Genomic DNA, 21,833 nt, shown 5'->3' with positions numbered 1-21,833 from the left:
TTCACACAACCCCAGCCACTCTCTTCTTTTCCTTTGCTACATGTTGCCCACCTTTTAAGAAAACCATATTACTGTTAATGTAGCTTGCATAGGATTTCTAAAATTCCAGCCTCTCCAGGGCTTGGCCTTCTATAATTTCTCTCAACACTGGGAGAAAACGGAATTATCAGTCTTAGTCATTGGCAACAGCAGTAGCTCCAATAGCTCAACGTCAGAAACCAGAGGGAGATTTCAGAAAGATGAATGCCAGTGATGTAGCACAAAAAGGACAATAATATTTTACAAGTCCACGTGACTTTACAGGGGCAAGCATCACTTGTTTTTCATCAAATTGGACTTTGGTGGCAGTGAGAAAATAACTCCTGGACTTGTAGCCTTCCATGTGTCATTTTTACAAAGCGATCTCTTTCTCTCTGTCCCTTAACAGAAGGGCTGGTCCCATATTACATTTCTGTCTCCCAGGCTAGAAACCACTTACCCATGACAGCTACTACCCTAATCCTCCAATACCAGCCTTGCCCTACACAGGAATTATATCTGCCAATTAACTGCTGCTGCAGGGTGAACAGATTGAGCAGAAGCCAGTGAGGAAGGAAGGGGGGAACATTGCCGCGCGCACTGTTTGTGTAAGCCCTAGCAGGGCTGCTGCCCTAGGAGAGGAAATTCACAATTCAAGGCTGACTGTCTCCCACTACAGATTTCCAAAGTGGCTTCATCTTTTAGGGGCAGATCCCCACATTAGCCCCGGTACAAACCCTAATGAGGAGAGAGTTTCTGTCATAACATAGCAAAGACCTTTCTGGAATATGAATCAATTTTTTTCTTCTCAGATTCACACTCCAGCCTCATATTTTAAATCCAAACTTAGCATCATGTCTTTGAGGGAACTAGAAAACAGCTGGCTCTTAAGAATTTATTTCCATAATTCATATTGAACAAAATGCCACAATGAAATAACACACACATTAACATTTAAAGATTTAAAAAGACACAAAGGTAAGGTCATTTTGTTTTTAATCACTGATATTTTACCTGTATTATTCTCAGTTTCATTCATTTATTCATTCAGTAAATATTTATTAAGGGTCTACCAAGAGCTATAGCTCTGAGTGCCAGAGATACAGCTGTGAACAAAACAGAACCAATCTCTATTTTTTGTGGGAAGCTGGTGGAGTAAGTAAAATAAACAAATAATTTCAAGTCAGGGCCAGGAATTTAGCTCAGTGGTTCTGTCGCCTGCCTCTCAAGCGCAAGGTCCCGAGTTCGATCCCCGATACCAAAAAAAAAAAGAATTTCAAGTCATGACACATGCTGTGAGGACAATATATAGAAGAAAGTGATAAGAATATCTGAGGATGGCTTAGAGGGCTATCTCAGAGATAAGACAGACTTCTCAGGGGAGAAACACCTGAATTGAGACTTAAATGGGAAGAAACCAAGTCATGCAAAGTGTTATGGGAAGAGCATTCCAAGAGAGGCCCCAGAAGTGAAAAGGTCCAGAGGCAGAAGTGAGTGTAAAAGCCTAAAGGCATCTTGAAGATCGGCAAATAGAAAAGCCCTGAGGCAACTCCTTCCCTAAACCATTTTATTTTTTGAGATAGGCTCTTGCAATGTTGCCCAGGCTGGCCTTGAACTCCTGGGCTCAAGCAATTTTCCTGTCTCAGCCGCTCAAGTGCTGAGACTACAGGCACACACCAAGCCCAGCTCTAAACTGTAGTTTCTCTAGTCACATTTCAATACCTAACCCCTTGAATTTCACCACCTTTACTGTTTTGCCAATGCCATTTCTTCTGTCCTAAAAGCCCTTCTTCCACTTGTCAGCTTTTCTGGCAAAGACGATAGCCCATATTCAAAAATGTGTTCCCTGAAGGGTCAGTCTCGGAAAGCTTCCCCAGCCTTCTAGAGTCAACACCAACCCTTCCTCTCTGTTCCCATGGACCTCGCTTGATTTCAGCATGTAATTAAGAACAACTTTTTAAAATTTTGTGACATTCTTTACACTTTGGAAAATGTTTTCTAAACTCCACTATCCCGCTTAAACTTCACATCAACACTATGAAATAAGAACTCTTAACCCCATCTTACAAACAAAGCTTGGAAGTTCAGAGTTAAGCAGTTGCCTGAAGTGACTTTACAGATAGCACACAGGGCCAGGGTCTGGACTCCCGCCTAGCTTTGACATATTACCTCTTCCTCTTCCTCCTCGCCTTCTCTGTCAATAATCTGGAGCAGCCTTTTTTTGTCATCATCTGCTTCTTCAGTCACAGTCACCTCCTCCTCCCGATAGCGGCCCCGTTCTCGTTCTCGAGGACCAGCTTGTTTCCGACGTGTTTTCAGCTCCTCCTCATCATCATCTCGGGGTCGCTTTGTCCCCCTGTTGGGCTGAGAATGAGAGAAAAGAAACACAGGATATTAGAGCTGGAAAGACAGAAAGGCATAGACAAATGCCCTAAAAGTTTTCAAGGATTCCCTGATAGGAAAGCAACATAGCAAACAAACTCTCCCACAGAATGGGGCAAAGTTCTACATGGTTGTTTTTCAGACCCCTAATGATTCTACAAATACACCATGAGCAATTTTTTTTGAGGGGGCAGGGTTCTTTGATATGCAGTTTTATCACTTTACAAAAGTGTCCGTGTATACAGAAATTGCAAAGAACAAAACCCCTTGGAGAAGGGGACACTGGTTTAGGCTCACTTAGCATATGGTCTTAATTTATGTGGTTCAAAGTCATTTTTACACTCAGAAGTAGTTCAAATAGAGAATATACCATATGTAATTTCCAAAGATCTACTGTACTTCAAATTCTATTTTACCAAGGAAGGCCAGAGGCCAGGCAGAGGGACTAAACAGACACTTCTCAAAGGAAGATATACAAATGGGCAACGGATATATGAAAACCGGTTCATCAATTCATCATCTGTTCATCATCAGTAATCAGAGATTCTAATGAGAAACAGAGAGATATTACCTCACATCTATTAGAAGGGCTGAGGAGGGTGAGGAGAAAAGGGAATTCTTGTGCAAGGTTGGTGGGAATATAAATTAATGCTGCCATTATAGAAAACAGAAAACTAAAAATAAAATCACCATATGATCCAGCAAACCCACTTCTGGGTACATATCCAAAGGAAGTGAAATCATTATGCAAAAGTTATCTGTACCTCCCTGTTCACTGCAGCATTATTTATAAGCAACAAGAGATGGAGGCAACCTAGGTGCCATCATCAGATGAGTGGATAAAGAAAGTGGGGTATATATACCAAATGGAATACTATTCAGCCATAAAAGAAGATTCTGTTATTTGTAAAAAATATGGATCATCCTGGAGGACTACTATGAAACAAGCCATGCACAGACAGACAAATGCCACATGATCTCACTTATATGTGAAATCTAAAATGGTTGAACTCAGAAGTACAGAGTAGAAGGATGGCTACCAAAGGCCATGGAAAGAGGACCCATTGACGAAAGGGTACAAAGTTTTGATTAGGAGAAATAAGCTTTGGTAATCTATTGCACAGAATTATGACTATAATAATAATGCACTGCATAGTTCAAAATTTCTAAAAGAGTAGATTTTAAATGTTTTTATCACCAAAAAAAAAAATCTACCTAAGGTGATGGAGTTGTTAATTATCTGCATTTAATCATTCCACAAGGTCACTAGACCATTAGCATCATGGAAGAGAACTGGCAATTTCTGATTCTTAGTCTGAGGCACTTACTACCATACTCTCTCTGACGGTACTTCATTTTGCCTTTTACAACACAATCCATGAAGAACATACTTATTAAATTAGAATAAAACAAGGCACTATTGAAATGGGTTTCAAAGCTAAGAAGAAACAATAAAAAGACATCAGTGTCACCATTTGGCTCTGCTATTGGTGTGATTGAACATATATATCACTGACCTCTTTAAACCTCCGCTTTCAGCAAATGGAGAATTTGCCTTTTCCCAGTGAACTTTAAAAGGCTGCTTTTAAAGTGAAAGAACCCTAACCTACAAAATATTAAACAAACATAAAATTATCACTATGAGATAATCCATATGACTGTCCTCCTCAACAAATTAGTTTTTCCTTACCCGATTATGACAACTGCACCCACTAAGAGTGGGCTGGTGCAATGTGGTATATTACTGCCACATTCACTGCCACCCTGCTACACTGTTTGGTAAAATAGACAAATTTCTATTACATGTGTCACACACCTCGCCTTGTGACTGTCACTGAGTAGCACTATGCCAGGGGTAGAAAGTCATTTCCTCTGTATTCGTATAACCTGCTGGTTCTACATACCAGGTGCTTCAGTAAGTCTGAGCATATGACACTGCTTAGAAAACTCACATTAGACAATTTAGTTTGTGTGGTACCACCTGCTATTTTTCATTCTCTTCCTGGTCTCCCTAGATAGGGTACAGTCTCATATGAACACACCTTTTTTCCTAAAGTTCAAACATCTACTTTAAAAAAAAAAAAAAAAAAAAGGAGAAAAGAAACCAACATTCCAGTAACTACAAACTACAAGAAAAAGGAGGTAGTGGCTTTCATGTGAGAAGGGGAGGCGAAGGTAGTTCCATCCTACAGGAGGACAAGCTTCAAACTAAAAATCTGTAGCTCCCCAGCAGGTAAGGAACTTCAGCCCCCTGGGAACATGAATTCTTTCAGGCTCATAAAACAAGCCCTGCTGTGATTCTGATTAGCAAGAGCCTGCTGCAGCAGCCAAGTCAAAGCATGAGCTCCAGAGTTCTCCATGGAGAGGAGATTTCTGGATTGTTTATCTCTGAGGGCAGAGAGAATAGGCAGTGGACCAGAATTAAAACGAGAGAACTAAACACGGCCATAGCTAAGAAATGCAAAATAGAAGTAACACTGGCAACATCTCTCTGGAAACCCATCTTCCAATCCACTTTTTTTCCCCCAGTAGTGGAGACTGAACCCATGGCCTCATGCAAGCTAGGCAAGCACTCTAACACTAGGCTAAACCCTTAGCCCCTTTGTTGTTGCTATTTCAATTTTTTATTTTGAGACAGGGTCTTGCTAAATTGCCAGGCTGGCCTCAAACTGGCAATCTTCCTGCCCCAGCCTCTAGGGTAGATGGGATTACAGGTCATACCCAGCCAATTCATTTGTTTAAAACAAGCATTGCAGAGGTCAGGCGAGGAGCTGCATTTTTATTTCTAATAATTTTCACTGAAAAAGCACTTTCTTCTGCAGAATTTAAATGTCTGCCACATCTCTGGCAACCAGAAGTAGCTGTTTTATAAGCTAGGAGACGGGATGCCTAAAATCTTTTCACAAACTCTTGCAAAGACAACCTGGTTTCTTAAAGTTGAAGCTGATCTCTGGAAAGTTTGCTCATATAGCATAATTCCAGGACCCTAATGGTCACAGACCTGAAGAGTTCACACGTATATATGTATAAACAGATATCATACAAGGCCTTAAGTTAAAACAATATTTGCTAAACCATTAATTCAAAAATTAATTTATTAAAGAAGCATCATCAAGCCATGATCTGGCCCAGTAGCAGCTCCAGGCTTCCTCCAGTCAGCTTGTGTCTAAGCACAGTCACAGGGATGCACAGGGCCAGTGTGGGTTCTTAAGACAAGAAAAGCTTTTATAACCTTCATGAAGAGTTTGAGCGCAACATCCCTAAGAGGGAAACCTTTAGGTTTACCAGCTGTTTCTCCAATCCTTCTCCCCCAGTCTTCAAATTGAGCTCCTCTCATGACAACTCCACACAGCAGAGGAGGAACCCTTAGGACACTCGCATGGCTCCCCCACAAGCATGGCTACTTCCACCTCCCTCTCCAACAGGTACATAAGCTGTGCAAAGGCCCTGACATATTTTATTTCAACATTTTTCCCTCCCAAGGCAAAAATTTATAGAGCTTTTGGTCTTGTTTTGTTTTGCAGTAATGGGGAATGAACCCAGGACCTCACATGCTAGGCAAGCACTCAACCACTGAGCTACAACTCCAGTACTTTGTCAAATATTTTGGGACAGTGTCTTGATAAATTGCCTAAGTTGGTCTCAAACTTGCACTCCTCCTGCTTCAGCTTCCCAAGTAGCAAGGATTACAGATGCATGCCACCACGCCTGGCTGAACTTCTGTTCTTCGCTCAACTTTCAATTGTTCCTTTTCCAAAAACAAACACTCCAAATAGAGAAGTCTCTCTTCATTCCTGAGATTTTACTACTCTGAGCCATAAATGTTGGGATTTATTTCTTCAACAAAATATTAAATGCCAATTACACCTAAGGTGCTATGCCGCTACTAGGCATGTAAGTATGAACAAGATAAACACTGCCTTGCTATTAGAACTTAAAAATCTAGGACAAAGGGTCCAACTAAAATGTAATGCAAGTCATACATGTAATTTGACGTTATTTAGGAGCCACGTTTTAAAAGTAAATGAACCAGGTAAAATGAATTTGAAGAATATATTATCACTTCAACATGTCAATAGAGAAGATTGCTAATTTGATATTTTACTTTTTTTCATATTAAGTCTTTGGAAGCTAGTATCTCAACACAGACTAGGCACAGTGTTCTCAACAATAGTCTGTGACTAATGGCTACAGCACAAAACAGCACAGGTTTAGAGGGTTTCTTGCTCCCTAATAGGGATTCACAGAGAGCTGGCCTAGACTGTGAAAAGCCCACACTAAAAATTATGATGCTAACTCCACACCCCCACCCACCACCCACCTAGAAATAAACTTGAGTATATTCACCCAATATTCACCACTCTGAGAGCAGCTGGCTATATAAAAAAGACAGGAACTATAAGTGGAGAAGAAGCTCACCACTGTCACTCCAATTTCACTACAGGGAAACTGAAAGGCTGCTGATCCAGAAAGAGAATGTATCACTCACAGCTGCCAGAGGTCAGCAGCTCAGGCCAAGCTCTCCTTGTGTCACACACAACCAATCCCAAGAGGCTTAAGCCACTCTTACCAGCCACCTTGGAGATTAATTTGTTTTGGTATCTGAAGGGTGTTTGGAATCCCTCAAGATGAAGGAATAACAAAGCAAGTGTCCTAAATAAAGTCATTTCTCTGCTTTTGCTGCCCACAGGACTTGAGAAAAATGATTAATTCTTAACTTCTGATGTACCAGAACATCAGCCTTGAAGGGATTTTACAATCTTCTACCTTCCCTGCCTTATTCCCCAAATGTGAATGGCGGGGTGGGGGGGGGGAGAGCTCACTAAGTATTTGCCACCATTGAACCACATAGCTAGCAGATTTTCTAGGATACAAAGACTTCTACTCACTCAAAGCTTACAGTAGGCTTTAAGATGATATACCTGTATATGATGTCTTAACTTTACAATAATCTTACAGCATGTATGTGTGTGTCTCCATCCATATCCCTGGAAATATAAATCAAGACATCTCCACAAAAGCTTTGAAAGAGTTAAAAAACTAAATAAGGAATCTGCCTGGGATATTCCCTGTGTACCCAGACAATATTCAACCTAAGCTTTAGGTTTCATCTTCCCCTCTGTCTATTTTTTTTTTAATTAAAAAGCAGTGAGAAGCTGCAGCTATAATGAGGGGCTGTGGGAACATGCAGTTATATTGGGCTCAAAGTAATGTACCATAGGAAGAGGCTACATCACCAGAACGAATCCTAAATTAAAACTCCACTATGAAACCAACTCCATTTCCTCTGAGCATGCAATCTATATTATCACATTTACGGTCTGTCTCAACCTCAATTAGACTTAGGGGTGAGGGGGAAGAAAGGCAACTTCTATAATAAGCAATAATGGTATCATTATGATAAATTATGAAAACACACAGTGCAATTGTTAATGTGAAGAGCACATTTATATCAGGATTTAACAGCATAATGTGGGGGAGGTGCCTAAATATAGCTCAACATTCCAAGTTACCTGGCAAAGGACAGACTAATTCATAAAAGATACTTTCACAATAACAGAAGAAAAACAACATCCAATTCTATTAAGGAAATGGAAACTATCAAAAGAAACCTACTATACCCTTATAATAAACCAGCACCTAGCACTAAGGACTTCAGACAACTTCAGAAAAGGGTCTTCCAAATAGAGCGTGAAGTCCTGTTTCTTAAATAACAATGGGAAAAACTCAGGAATCTGAGCTGGAAGAAAGAAATCATCTAGTTTACCCCTCTAAAGAATGGGGTATTCTGAGCCCAGTGGGTTTAAATAACTTTCTGGTGAGCAAAAATACAAGTCTCCTATTTGCCAATAGTGCTTTTCCTTCTCCATACTAAGGGAAAGAGAGCAGCCAGGGATTTAGCTCAGTGGTTCTGGCACCTGCCTTGCAAGCACAAGGTCCCAAGCTCGATTCCCGATACCAAAAAAAAAAGGAAAGAGAGCATGATGAATGTATTCATTTTACAGAAAATACTTGTGTAAATCTAGATTCAAAATTTTGCCATAGTTCTTCTGAGGCACTAGAACCAGTCCTGACTTTAGGCACCCTCAATCTAAACCAATCAATTATCTATCTCTTAATCTCTCTTCAAAACATTTCTGGTCAGGCATACACTGACACTTTCCTACCATCACCTCCAGTGACCAAATACTCGCCTCCTCCCTAATCTGTGTCCCAGATGTGATGCAACCCATCTTTGGATCCCTCAGAAAGGTCATTACATTGAGGAGAAACCTTTCAACCTATAATTTCCTTTCCTCGTCCCCAATCCTTTTCCTTAAAGAACAGGTTTAGTCTTAAGCTCACATTTGAGAAAATCATTGGACTAAGTCAAGATGGCAATCCTATTTACTTCTTCCTTTCCCATTGTCTTTTCTTTCTCAAAATAAACACTTTCAATGGGAAAGGGAGGCAGTGCACAACACAGGGGAGAAAGGGAGGTATAATTAAATTCCTTCCAACTGTTACTTTGGGATTTCATCCGTTTTAAACTTTCTTCTACCTCTTGAGATAATTAGACATGTGCAATGTCACAACCCAAGATTGTGGATGGATTGATCAAACCAATCTGAAATGCTCAGAAATCATCTGCTGTTAACCTCTCCTGATTACCTTTTGTCAGAATAAAAGGGAGTTTTCAAACATTTGTTATTACCAGATGGTAGTGAGTGGTATGACCCAGAAGTTACAGATGAGCTGCAGTAATGAGTTTTTCCTTGCCTTTACTGGCTGCACATTCACTAGTGACATTTTACAACTAGGACTTCTGGCTCAATCAATATTTGCAAGCATGAAACCTGCCAAAGTTAACATCAGGGCTCCCTTGCAAATTTGCTTAAGGCACAACTGAAAATGCTCACAATGTCTAACACTGCAACTACATTCAGCCAAATTCGTAATTAGAGATCAAAGTAATCAGACACAGAAAATTCCATCACCAAATGGTTGGTGTGATGACGACTAAATAAAACATTTTACAAAGGGGTCCTGTGTAAACTATAAAATGTTATGTCAATGTAAGAAATTACCACAATTCTATTTTTAGTTAATAACTGAGTAAAAATTCCAGAGATCCACATGTAATTATATACTGCACCTCTGCAAATTTATAAGACTTAAAACTTAAAAAAAAAAAAAAAATCAATGAACCATGGCCATCTACTACCTTTTTTCTAGAGGGAAAAAAAACAAGTAGCAAGAACTCCTCAAAATCTCAAAGCAAAATCATCTCAAAATATAAAACCTCTAATTTTAAAATTACAAGTATTAATACCACAGTAATTTTTAGATGTGATTTTTATCAATGTCTATCATGAGGGGAAATATCAATACATTAAAAAATTGAAATTAAAGTCATGCCTGATGGCACATGCCTGTAATCCCAGCTACTTGAGAGGCTAAGGCAGAAGGAACATGAATTTGAGGCCTGGGGAACACTTTCAGGTGTGTATTGTCAGTAAGAAAGAAAAAGAAGGAAGGAAGGGAGGGAGGGGAGAAAGGAAAAGAATCAAAATTACCAACAGTTTTACTTATGATTTGTAATATGATTGGTTAGCAAGATGGATCTGACTTATGATTTAAAATCACTAGTCATGAAGACTACTTAATCAATTCCCTCCCACAAAATTCTTAGTCTTCATTTAAGCCTGAATATATATTCGCCTCACCTCCAAAGGCTATGTAGATTTCTTTTTAAGAAGTACAAACTATACTTTAATGTCCATGATTTACTTTGACGTCTTCTCTGATTAATTCTGCAGCAACATCAGAAAGCTGAATGTTGATTTGGCTTCTTTATTTATCAAAGCTAACATACTTGTAAACCACTGGAAGGTAAACTATCTCTCCATTTCAGCAGACTTATTCCGAATACGTTTTGTCAGCCACACTAGAACCATTATCATTCATTCATTCATTCATTCCAGAAATATTTACTAAGCTAATAACAGAACTTCAACATTGCTCTATTCTATTAGGTGCTGGAGGGAATATCAGACATCAATCCAACAACAACAAAATAGCACTGATCTAAAAGATGTAATATAGGCCAGGAATTTAGCTCAGTGGTTCCACCGCCTGCCTCGCAAGCGCAAGGACCCGAGTTCGATCCCCGGTATCAAAAATTTTTTTTAATTTAAAAAATAAAAGATGTAATATGACACAGTGCAAAAAGCAGCAGACCAACAGAATATTCTGAATTCTAATGAATCACTTAAGTCACATGAACTTAGATAAGTTATGTGACTTCGCTGTGCTGCATTATAAAAATGTTATGCTACCTCATAGGACTGTCTTTAGCAAGATAAGGCATAATAAGATTAAACAAAATAAGACAGAGTGAGTATATAAACAGATGACTGCAAAAGAAAAAATATTGAGTAGCCCATACCCATATAAAGAATGGCCCAACCTCATTAGAAATCAGGAAAGGGCACATTAAAAACTAGGAGATACTATCAGATTGACAAAAATGAAAAAATAAAAATCTGGCAATACCAAATATTGGTGAGGATGTGAAGAAAGAGGAACTGCTAAATGTGCTTATGGTACAGCATTAATTGGTGATGCCTAATAACACTAAAGATGCATATATTTTACAACAATCCCACCAGTTCTACTCCTAGGTAGACATACACACTGGAGAAATTTGCACAACTGTGCAAAAAGAAATAGTAGAAGGCTGACAAAACAGAGAGAAACAAATAATGGTATTTCTTGTCCTCCAGATGCTTTCAATCTTGTGAGAAATACAACATAGACAAGTAAATGGAGAATTACTGAACCTTCTGGTTAGTGTTGTGGCTGAAGTGTGAGTAGGAAAAACAATGAAACCAAGGGAGGGGCATCTATAGCAGCCTTGAGATACAGGAACATAGCATGATTCAATGGGGGAGAACAAGACACCAATAAACTAGCCAGGAATCATAATTTACTATTAGTAAGTATATGCAAATTCTCACAGGTTTTTCACCATTGTAGTGACTCCAGCCAGAGGGAATTCATCAGTTCTACACCTACATCTTTAATCATTTTATGCTGCTCTAGACTATATTTTACACTATAGTTTAGTAAACCTTCTAATGGTAGCGCCAAGTGAGATTCAGAGGGTAAGCATTGTTAAACTTCGATTCAGGCAAGTATTATTAGCCTAATCCTACAATTTACAGGTGAATAAGCCAAGAGTCAAAGAGGTGAAAAGGCTTGAGCCTGAAACCATAGAGCCAGGCCTGAAATCCAACTCTCACCTCTGCAGAACAGCACACACAGAGCCTCCAGACTGCTTTCCTTGTCACAACCTCAAAAACTATCATCTTAAAGGCATATTTTGCATCATTTCTGCCTGCTACCATTATCTTTAAGCAACATTAAAATCCCTTCTGCTGTTTTTCTGCCCAATTTTTGCCAGGTAAGCTCTTTCTGCAGCTGCTCCTTGCCTATAGGAATGTTCGTACCTAGTAAAGCTTAGTGTCATCTTCCATATGGGGATTTCAGGAAGAACACCCTCCACCAATCATTTGAGAGCCCTGGGTTACCTACCATTATTAATACCAGGCAACCCTACACTTTTAAACATTAAAATAATACGGGAAAGCTATTTTAAATTATTTACAGTTTTAAACCACAGGCTCAGGTACAATAAATTCATCTCCTTATTTACGATGACCCAAAGGCTGGATACTTCACAAGAATCTGGGGGAGAGGGGTGGAATATGTATTTGGCAACCAGCAGACCCACTGTGGTTCTTCAAGTTACAGAGCACACCTGTTATGCTGACAAGAGAAGTCTACAGCCAGTGGAATACTACCTCTAGCAATGGATGACTTCATTAAGACTAAAAGTGGGGCAAGGAAATCTTTACTTTTTCTGTAAGCTGCCTCTGAGGTCACTGCCAAAACTCAAAACTGTCTCATTCCTTCAAATAAGAGTCATTGGGGTGAAAGAAGGTAGATAGGAAAGAAGAGAAAAGTGAAGGTGTTTAGAGACAGTGGGAAGAGGGAATGAATCACCCAGGGCTGGATGACTGCAAAAGGGATTATAAGTGAAAAACTAACCACTTTATTCACTTATGAACTCCTGCTCATTTGTTGCTTAAGGGTTCTGACATGTTGTTTAGTCTCAGAAGTCTAAGACCATGGCTATTTCTATATTTCTTTTAAAGTTAGAACTTATCCACATTACTGTTAACACAATAGTTGCCACTTTTAAGGAAGATAGAACTCAAATAGAACTTTAAACTTAGTATCCTGCCAAAAACGAATGTTTTTCAACCTTATGGGTGATACTGTAAAGTCTGAAAATATAACGTGATTACATAATACACTCTCCTGTGCCTGTATAGTGATTTACCTATCTCTCACCTTGAGCGAAGTGTCTGGCTTATGGCCTCAACACATGCCTGTTGATGAGTCCATCACAGACAATGAAAAAAAATTAGTTTCATGCCTGCTTTTGTCTGAGATACATTTTTTTCTTCAACTCAAAGGTTTTACTATTTCAAGAAGTTTTACAAACCACTAAAGTTAGCAAAATACCTCCATTCCCAATAAAGACAAGGATAGTGAATAACTTATTCTTAGATGAGATAATTCAGTGTCAAAAATATTTCCCTCCACCTAGAAAATAATACAGAACCCTGACCACTGGCCATGTGGAAGATGAGCAAAAAGAACTCTCTGGTGGTCTAGGTAAATGCTTATTGGCCACCTACAAATTCCCTGTGCAGGCCCTGTCCCCAACACCACTGCACTCCCTCGGGGAAGCTACAAAATTGATTCCAAGTGATTTTAAACTAATACGTGCTTACTTCAAGAACATTTTAAGATACTCATTTCCTAGCAGGAGCATCTAGTAGACTAGATAGGCAAAATGCCTTCCTTGCTGGGAAGAAAGAAACTTCACCAAAGGTAAAATAAATAAGTAAATAAGTGTTTTATAAACAAAAATAAATTCATAATGGAATAAAACAATTGTTTTGAACCATCTTTTTGAACTATTTCTTTGAAGCTTAGAAGGCTTAGCTTATCAAACTTAAAACTGCCTGTCTTTTAAAAAGAAATCTAAACAACACAAAGGCAAATGCTTTCTTTATGATGCAGAGACAGTATTACATGTTACTACAGGGTGCACTTCAAGATAAAGGAAAGGAAAGTGAATTTTTATAAGTATGTTTCTTCTGTGAGTGAATCTCCAGTCAGTTTCAACCAACTCAGAGAGAGCCATCAAGGCAAACTACCCATTAGCTGTCAATTTAGAATGACTTCAGAAAGCCAGCCCCAGAGCTCCACTGATATCTTTTCAACAACCTCTTAATCTTGTTTATAACACCTGTGTTAAAGCAGCCTGACATCAATTCTACTCACTTGTCTTGGACTGAAATTACTTAGAAACTTGAGAATTCCAGTAAACATACCAAAAAACATAGAGCTATACTACCTGAAACACTGTACATAAGGGAATTTAGCCACCTCTTTCAAACAAACCTGCATCAGTAAGCCAGGATGGGCCTTAGAAGGCAAAGTCAAACATAAATCTCACAAAGAACAGGAAGCAGTGAAGTCTGAGAACTACGGGGTTTAGAGAATTCCTCCTCAGGTTCCTCACCAAGTGACTATCTGAATTACATAGTTAGCACTAACTGTGCCTGCTCTCTGCCAGAAACTTAACATTTCATTTTCTTTTTAATCCTTGCACAACCCTTCGAGGTAGGTAATAACGTTCCCCATTTCTAAAGCAAGGAAGCTGAGGCACAGGAGGCTTGCTTAGTGAATTACGGAAGGTCACAGAGCTGGGAAATGATAGAGATGGGATTCAATCAGTGCCAGGCAGTCTATGCCTCACAACATCATGCTACCACCATGTGACTAAGAAATCAGCCTGCCTGAACTGGTTTCTGCACTTACTACAGATCTGTTTCCTGAGGATCCTACATTTAAGTGAACTGTGAGCAGCTCCAATACTTTCTGTTTTAGAAAGCTCTGTGTGTCCAAGGCCTGTACAATACACAAAACAAATGAGAAACTGATGGTAAACTAGTCCCATTAATAGGGTAACATGATGCAGTGAGAAGAAAATGGACAGTGAAAATTAAACCAGCTGTGTTTGTTGTTACTAGTGTGACCTTAGACAAGTCATTATTTTCAGCCTTGGTTTCATCACTGGAAAAAGCCCTCCTAGTGTTGGGAGATAATATGTGAAAGCGCCTAACCCAGAATAGGTACTCAATAAATGTTTAAAAAAAAAGAAAGAAGGAAAAGAAAAACAAATGGTAAATGGAAATAGGTATGCCAGATCCAACCAACATAAAATAAAAACTAATCTTGTTGTTCTATACGATCTCTTTTTTTTTTTTTTTTTTTGTCTATCAGGCTGGATGAAGAGAAAACAGCAATTACAGCCCACAGTAGACTTACAGTAAATCTCTGGCAAATAAATGAAACAATCGATCTCTTGCTTCAGGGTCAAAGACAACCCCAGTCTTTAAAAGAAATGCCAATCAACTCTTGGGTTACTATAGAAATAGAACCAGACTTTTATGAAGATCATTTACTGTTATTATTTAGGGCAAGTTTCTTTCCAATCCAAGAAATTTTTCTATGACCAGAGCCACAATCATTCACAAACACTGCTTAATCTACTCCTCATCAAGAAAGAAGAGGCAAGAAAAAGAAAGTAACTGGGGAGGTGCTATATTGCAATAGAAAAATATCTAGAAGAGACTTGAAATAAGTCACCTAATCTAATATGCTGCCTTTTTTCACTCACCCCTTCATTCTACCTTCTTCAGTCAAGAGACATTATTGAACATTAACTCTATGGCAGGCAATGATGTGGTCATTGCCCTTGAGGAACTCACAGTCCTATGAGAAGAAAGGCATGTAATCAAGCAATTCCACTAAAGAATGATATAAGTGGTAGACAGGAAGCAAGTACAAGGTCGAGCAATGGTACTATTCTGCCAAATTCTCTCTAGACTTGTTCTCTTTTTTCTTTTTAAGATACCTTCATTCATCAGAGCCCTCTCCCAAGAAGATTTTAGCATCTACTACCTGGGTGTCTTTGGCCAAGTTATGAAACTTCTGTAAGCTTCCTTTCCTCATCTGCAAAATAGGAATGAGAATACTGCCTTCCCAGAGTTGCCATTAGGATGTGATAGGATAACATACACAAATGCAATAATGGCACAGAGCCTGGCTCTTAGTGGGCTTCGCTTTAATCCTTGGATGTCCCAGGCCTTTGGTTCTTTTGGCTGGGTGGCCTCTGTGCTCCTTTATGAGATGCTTGTTATCCACTTCCATTTAGGAACACACCATCCCTGTAGGCAACTATTCTTCCCATAACAAAAAGACAACGTGCACTGAAATGGCAAACCTGCCATTAATGTAAGCCCAGCTTCACAACACCCATGCCCACAGTATTAGCCTGTCAGGCTCAATGCCATGCTCCTTGGAAAAACGATAGTCACGTCATTAGCCATCAAAAGTTCACATAGTCAGAAGCACCTCTGCCTCACAAAAGTTAAAACATGACTAAAAATTGCTTTTTTTCTAATTAAAATAAGACTTCCATGATCTCCTGCCGACAATCACAACTAGAACCTAGAGCCCAATAACAGGCAGTTAACCAGTTTCCATCCTGCTCCAAGGGCGGTTTCTAACACTCAGAGGAGGGAGGGGAAAACTTACTAATTTAAACAAAATGTTTAATCTTCTAATTATGGGACAAGCTCCAAGAGGATGGAAAGTGATTTGCAATCTTCATTATGGAATCCCCATGCGACCACTGGTACAAGTCGTGTCAGCCAGAGGCAGATGCCATCTTTATTTCCCCACTGAGCCTTCTGTGTCCTTGTGTGTGCTCTGTGAGGTTGAAAAGAGAAGTCTTTGGCAAAAAACAAGAGGTAGAAAAACCCAGGATTTCTGTCTCTCTTAGTTCATTATGCTGAGTGAGGTGTATGGATCCCCAAGGAGAAGGCAGGGAGATAATATTCAGTAACTTCAGACAACCAGGCAAAGCAGCCAGAGGCCTTTTGAAACTCTGAAGTCTTGTAAAAACTGCCCACCTCGGGTGGTACTTAAGCAGTTCTTTTCATTTGCTGAACAGTCCTGTCATCAGAGCTGAGATGCACTGAGAATTAAGGTGGTGCCTGGCAATGGCACCTCTGGTCAGAAAGAAATCTGCTCCTGTGCAGATATGCTTGCATCCTTGCTCATTTGTGTTATCTCCAGCCTTTCAGATCTCTATGTGCTAACTCAGGAGGAAAAAGTCCCTGCCAACCAACTCTGAAAAGTCTGATGGCAGAACTCCCACTGGAAAACCAGTGGAAGCAGCAAAGGCAGGCGATTATCCCCTTTCATTAGGGACAATCCTTTTTACATTTTTTAAAAACAACAAAAAGTAGTCATTTTGGACACTACTCACTGCAGTCACTTACACAACTGGCAAAAACAGAATCTCCCCCTAAGCCAACTGAAAAAAGTGTGCTGGAAATAACCAGAAATGGCTGTGCCCCCTTAAGTATCCATTGTAATGTAAAAGCACACACGGAGAGACGATGGCCACAAATCTTGGCAAAACAGCAGTGATATTTAATCATCAGCCCAGACCATCTGCAACTGTTTTGCAGAAGCACATAAAGTTTGCAGGGTTCCAAAGCTTCCTACAAGCTACCAGGTGCTGAGGGTCAGCAGCATTGTCCTGGGGTCCACCAGGGGCTGCTGTCTTCATTCTCTCCAGGCCAAGGTGCTCAGCAAAGGGCACCATGCCCACACTTTGTGTGCCAAGCCCAGCACTAGGACAGAGCTGCTTCTTGATTAAGCCAGAACACAGATTAAATGTTTAGAATTGGGAGATTCTGAAAACAACCAAGGCGGGAAAGCAATTATCCCAGGGAGAGCATAGCTTCAGCTGGGACCCTTGCAACACAAAGGTGAATTCCATACCCCTTCACAGCCAAGCCAGAGAGACTGCTCCCCAAAGTCTAGTCTCTGTGCCACAGACACAGTGACCTCTGGAAATATGAACCAAATGGTATCACTCCTAAAATCTCCTAATGGCTTCCCAAAATACCCACCAAACCAAAAGTCCAAAAATGTTAGAGTTCTCCTTTGTCCCATGGCTGACCTCTCTCTGTCCTTGTCACAACTGTCCCTTCTTCACTCACCAAGTTGTAGCCATACTGACCCAGACATGGCAGTTTGTTCCTACCTCAGTGCCTCTGTATCAGTTTTTCCCTCAGCCTACAATGCTACTCCCATGGTTCCTTACACAGCTGGATCTTTCTCATCATTTATTTAGTCCTCAGCTCAAACCTTACAGGCCTCAAGACACCTTCTAGAACCTTCTGAAGTAAACTACCATGGCTTCCCCATCACTGTTGTATCAGTTCATGATTTTCCTTCATATAGTATCTAAAAATTGTGTTTTTATCTAGTGTTTGCTTATTTAGATATACTTACTCATTTGTACTGTATTTGCTTTTCTTGTCTCTCTGGATATAATTTCTGTAAACACAGGGATGATGACTATCTTTTGCAGCACTCTATTCCCAGTGTCTACTATAATACATAACATTTAGTACACACTTAATGTATGTGTTGAGGGCTTAAAAAATGAAAGGTTCAATATGGATCACTAATCCAAATGAAATTTACTAACCCCCAAAAATCTGGACTGGCTCACAGCCTGACTGTGAGCATATGTCACAGGGCCCTAGAAACAACAGTAAACAACATCCTTTCTCTTTGCCAACCCCTAGTGAATGACTAGGAAGCACTGGCAAAGAGAGACAAAACCAAGATAGAGAATTCACAGGCTGCCAAAGTTGCAAAATTGGAAAATTTGCTTTTCTGATAAGGTTTTTACCCAAACTTTCCTTTCACCAAGGATCAGATGGGCTGGTCATAGTGACCATTAATGTGCTAGGGTAAAAACTTGGGTCTTGTAAGTCCAAGTAGGACAGGATATACCATATGGGGCAGCTCCAGTCCCAGCCATCCAGTCCTTAGTTACAGTCAGTAGTTGGCATATGTACATGCCCAGTATAAAATGATGTGTGTTGGGATGGGAGGAGGATAGGAAAGGTAGATGAGAGAGAGAATGCCAAGAGCCAAGCATAAGAGAGGAACTGGGCAAAGGCATAAACAGGTCAAGAACAAGTACACAGGGTCTCAGATGACTGCTACAGTGTAGATTCCAAGGGTTGGTGGAGGTGTGAATTTAGTTATAAGGCCAACAAAAATATAAAGTCAAGGCTATCAGACAGGTAAAGGGCTCCCCTCCAAAAAGATAAGCAGCCATATAAGAAAGGAACACTTCACAAAGCTAAGCCCTACTTGTGAGTGTTAGTTTCTCTTGATTAGTGGGGAGCAGCAAACGCTCAGATGTTCTCTAGTTTCCAAGATGGCAGTGGTGGGCAAAGAGATGCTAGAGAAAATGGTCTATAGAAAATAAAGGCAAGTCATGAAGTCATGCTATGACTTCTAGTGTTTTATAGATTTCAGTGACTAGGAGAAAAGCTCGGCCAAGAACACAGTACTGGTGTCTCATTAACCCAACAACCTCAACTTTTCATGACATTAATAAAAGAGAATTTTTACAAAAAGCCCCAGAGGTTAGATAATTCTATCAACCAAACAATAACATTAAGGAGTAACAGCTAACACCAAGGATAAGAATGAAAAACTGTAAAACATAGGCACGAGAACCCCAAATCCCTAACATTCCACCGTGTAAAACGATTTTAGACTTCAAAAGGTGAGGGGAGAATCCAGACACAAATACAATGCATTCATAGTGACAATCCTGAGACCACAGTGTGGCCTACTGAAAAAGCTAAAAATGTATATGTATTAGAAAGATCTGCATAAAAATGATATAATGAAAAATGAAATATAAAAGAGATACGATTATGAACAAAGCTCTGCTTGGAACCCGAGAGTACTCCAAGTATTTGGGATCCTGAGGCAAGTTCCTTTCACTCTGGGCTCTGGCTTCCCCATCTGTAAAAATAAGGAGGCTGGAAAAGACCACCTCTAGCTTCCTTCTCTTTCCAGCATTCACCTTATTTACAGGCTTCAACTATCTGGAAAATCTGTTTATAAAGAACACCACATTTCCCAAAGACAATAGATAGATGATAGTACAATCCAATACAACCTGTACCAATTTTTAAAAATAGAAACCTCATTATGAGTTTCTTCAGCAACAGCCCTCAACTAATCAATGATAATGTCTTTTTCTTGTCTGCTTTTATTGCTGAGTTTCAGCATTCTGTTAATTCTTTGGCATTTCTACCTTCCCCTGCCCAACACCCTTGCCAGAGCTCCCACTCCACATTTCAGCTAACTCTGCCAATAATTATATAACCTTGAAATGCTCAAAAGCTTCCTTCACCATTAATCTGAGAAGCTACTACCTGTTCTAATGCGAGTATTAATGTTCAGAGAGGATGGTAAAAGATGTGACAAGCCCAAAAGCTACAAACAAAACAGCATTCCAAGAGTATACACCAGCAGAGGGCTGATGTTTACTAATGTTTAAGTCTATCCAAACCCCCCCCCCCAAATTTTAAACTCAGGTTCTCTTAACTAGGAAGGAGTTCAAATAAGAAATGTAATTGCCTCGAAACGCAAAGTCCCGAATTCGATCCCTGGTACCAAAAAAAGAAATGTAATTGATCTCTAATGTTATATATTAACAAAATGAGCATATGCATAATGTCAAACAAATTATTCAATAATCAATCATACCTACTTTTAGAATAAAGTCAGATATATCTAGAGGAAAAGAATCATGAACCTACATGGTTTCAAATACTCAGTTGAATCAGTGACTCAGGGCACTGCTAGACAGTTGGCTAATGAGAAGTCCAAAGAGCCAAGGTAGGTAATGTACCACCAATCACATCAATTATCATATGATAATCTCACATGAGGTAAGATATGGAAATGCACTACAGAAATATCACTAGATATTTCTCTGAACTCTAGGATGAAGACAAGCCACTTTCTATTTACTGACCCACAATGGAGCTGGGATCCTAAGGTTCAGCATACTTTTAAATCAGTCACTCCTGAACCTCTATGGAAAAGAAAATGATTTTGAACAATTCAGGTGAAATACTAAAGAACTACATGGCTGACCTTGGAGAAGGTAAGAGAAGTATCAAAATCCCTGCTACACCTTCTTCTAATTCCAACTTCCTTACAGCTACACAAGATTCTAATCAAAACCAACCACTTCCTTCAGAATGATTGGGGGGAAAAAGAGAAAGGAAAGAGTAATTTATAAATGAGATTCCTGACACCAGATGAGAGGAAAACTGAGATTTCTTAGTGATATAAAAGAGATCTGGGGAAAAGAATTACTGTGTTGATGAAATAATTCTCAATATCAGTACTGCTAACTGTGGTGGAATAGGGTTTTGCTTTAACCTATTGAGAACATTTGTATACCATGTCATATGTGGGTGAAAAATTGTTCTCACTTGATTTTATTGGATTCTAAATCTAATCTTCAAGAGACAAAGGACCTTGGAAATACTGACGCAACCTTGTAGAATTAAAAAAAAACTTTCTTTTTTTCCTGTAACATGGTTGTTTGAATGACAGCAATAATAAAAATTAACAACTAATATTTACTGGATACTTAGGCACTCTACTGCCCACAGTGTCTCATTTAAATCTTTATTATAAAAAAAAAAGTAAAGTGGAGATTTTTTTAAAAAATGGTATTCTAGAGATAGACACCATTATATACTGTACAATCTACATTTTTAAGCTGAAAACCCAGGCTTAAAGAGGTTAATTAACTAACCCAAGGTAGCAAGCAGCAGGGCCAGGATTCAAACCCAGGCTATCTGACCCAGAGTTCATGTTCATCTACTTACACAGTACTAAACATTAAAAGACACCCAACAGACACACTCAGAAGGGCAGAGGCTTTAAATTCTTTTCTCCAACAGTGCTGACAAGCTATTTCGAACTATTCACATTCTTCAATATAGTCATTTTTACACAGAAAAATTTCTCAATTGGGTTAAACCTTATAAAGTCAACCCCCCAATTTAAACAATGACACCTAATGAGAGATCACAAGAGGTATGCCTGTCTTCCTCAAGTTCACCTCCAAAATTAGGGAGCCTACACAGTAAGACCTACCTTCAACGATGCTGCAATAGGTAGGCCAGAAGACTGAGTGGGGAAGTATGTTTTCTATTAGGTTATAGTGGAAATAAACCCACACCAACCATGCCAATATAAGGTCCATGCAATAAAAAGCAAGACCATTTAAGGGGCTACTTATTTGAGAAAGCTTTAAGAGTCTGCACACCAAAGGAAATAACCAACAGAGTGAAGAAACAACCTACAGAATGTGAAACTAATTTTGCCAGCTA

The 21,833-nt window shown here is 39.4% G+C and overlaps 1 protein-coding gene across 2 annotated transcripts in view; it reads right to left on the bottom strand.

Annotated features, from left to right (window-relative positions):
- Positions 1 to 21,833, bottom strand: part of Ctnnbl1 (catenin beta like 1) — a 177,611-nt gene that overhangs the window by 143,028 nt on the left and 12,750 nt on the right. For both annotated transcript variants that reach the window (XM_004867794.4, XM_087188973.1), the window contains exon 2: positions 2,188 to 2,382. In XM_004867794.4, the coding sequence (XP_004867851.2) occupies positions 2,188 to 2,382 (195 nt within the window). The remainder of the gene's footprint in view (positions 1 to 2,187; positions 2,383 to 21,833) is intronic.

The sequence above is a fragment of the Heterocephalus glaber genome, unplaced genomic scaffold (genome assembly GCF_053883595.1).
Source record: "Heterocephalus glaber isolate CG9 unplaced genomic scaffold, H.glaber_assembly_v1.0 deba00001532, whole genome shotgun sequence".
Taxonomy (NCBI): domain Eukaryota; kingdom Metazoa; phylum Chordata; class Mammalia; order Rodentia; family Bathyergidae; genus Heterocephalus; species Heterocephalus glaber.
The sequence above is the reverse complement of the archived record's forward strand: the minus strand, read 5'-3'. Positions and strand labels throughout refer to the sequence as shown.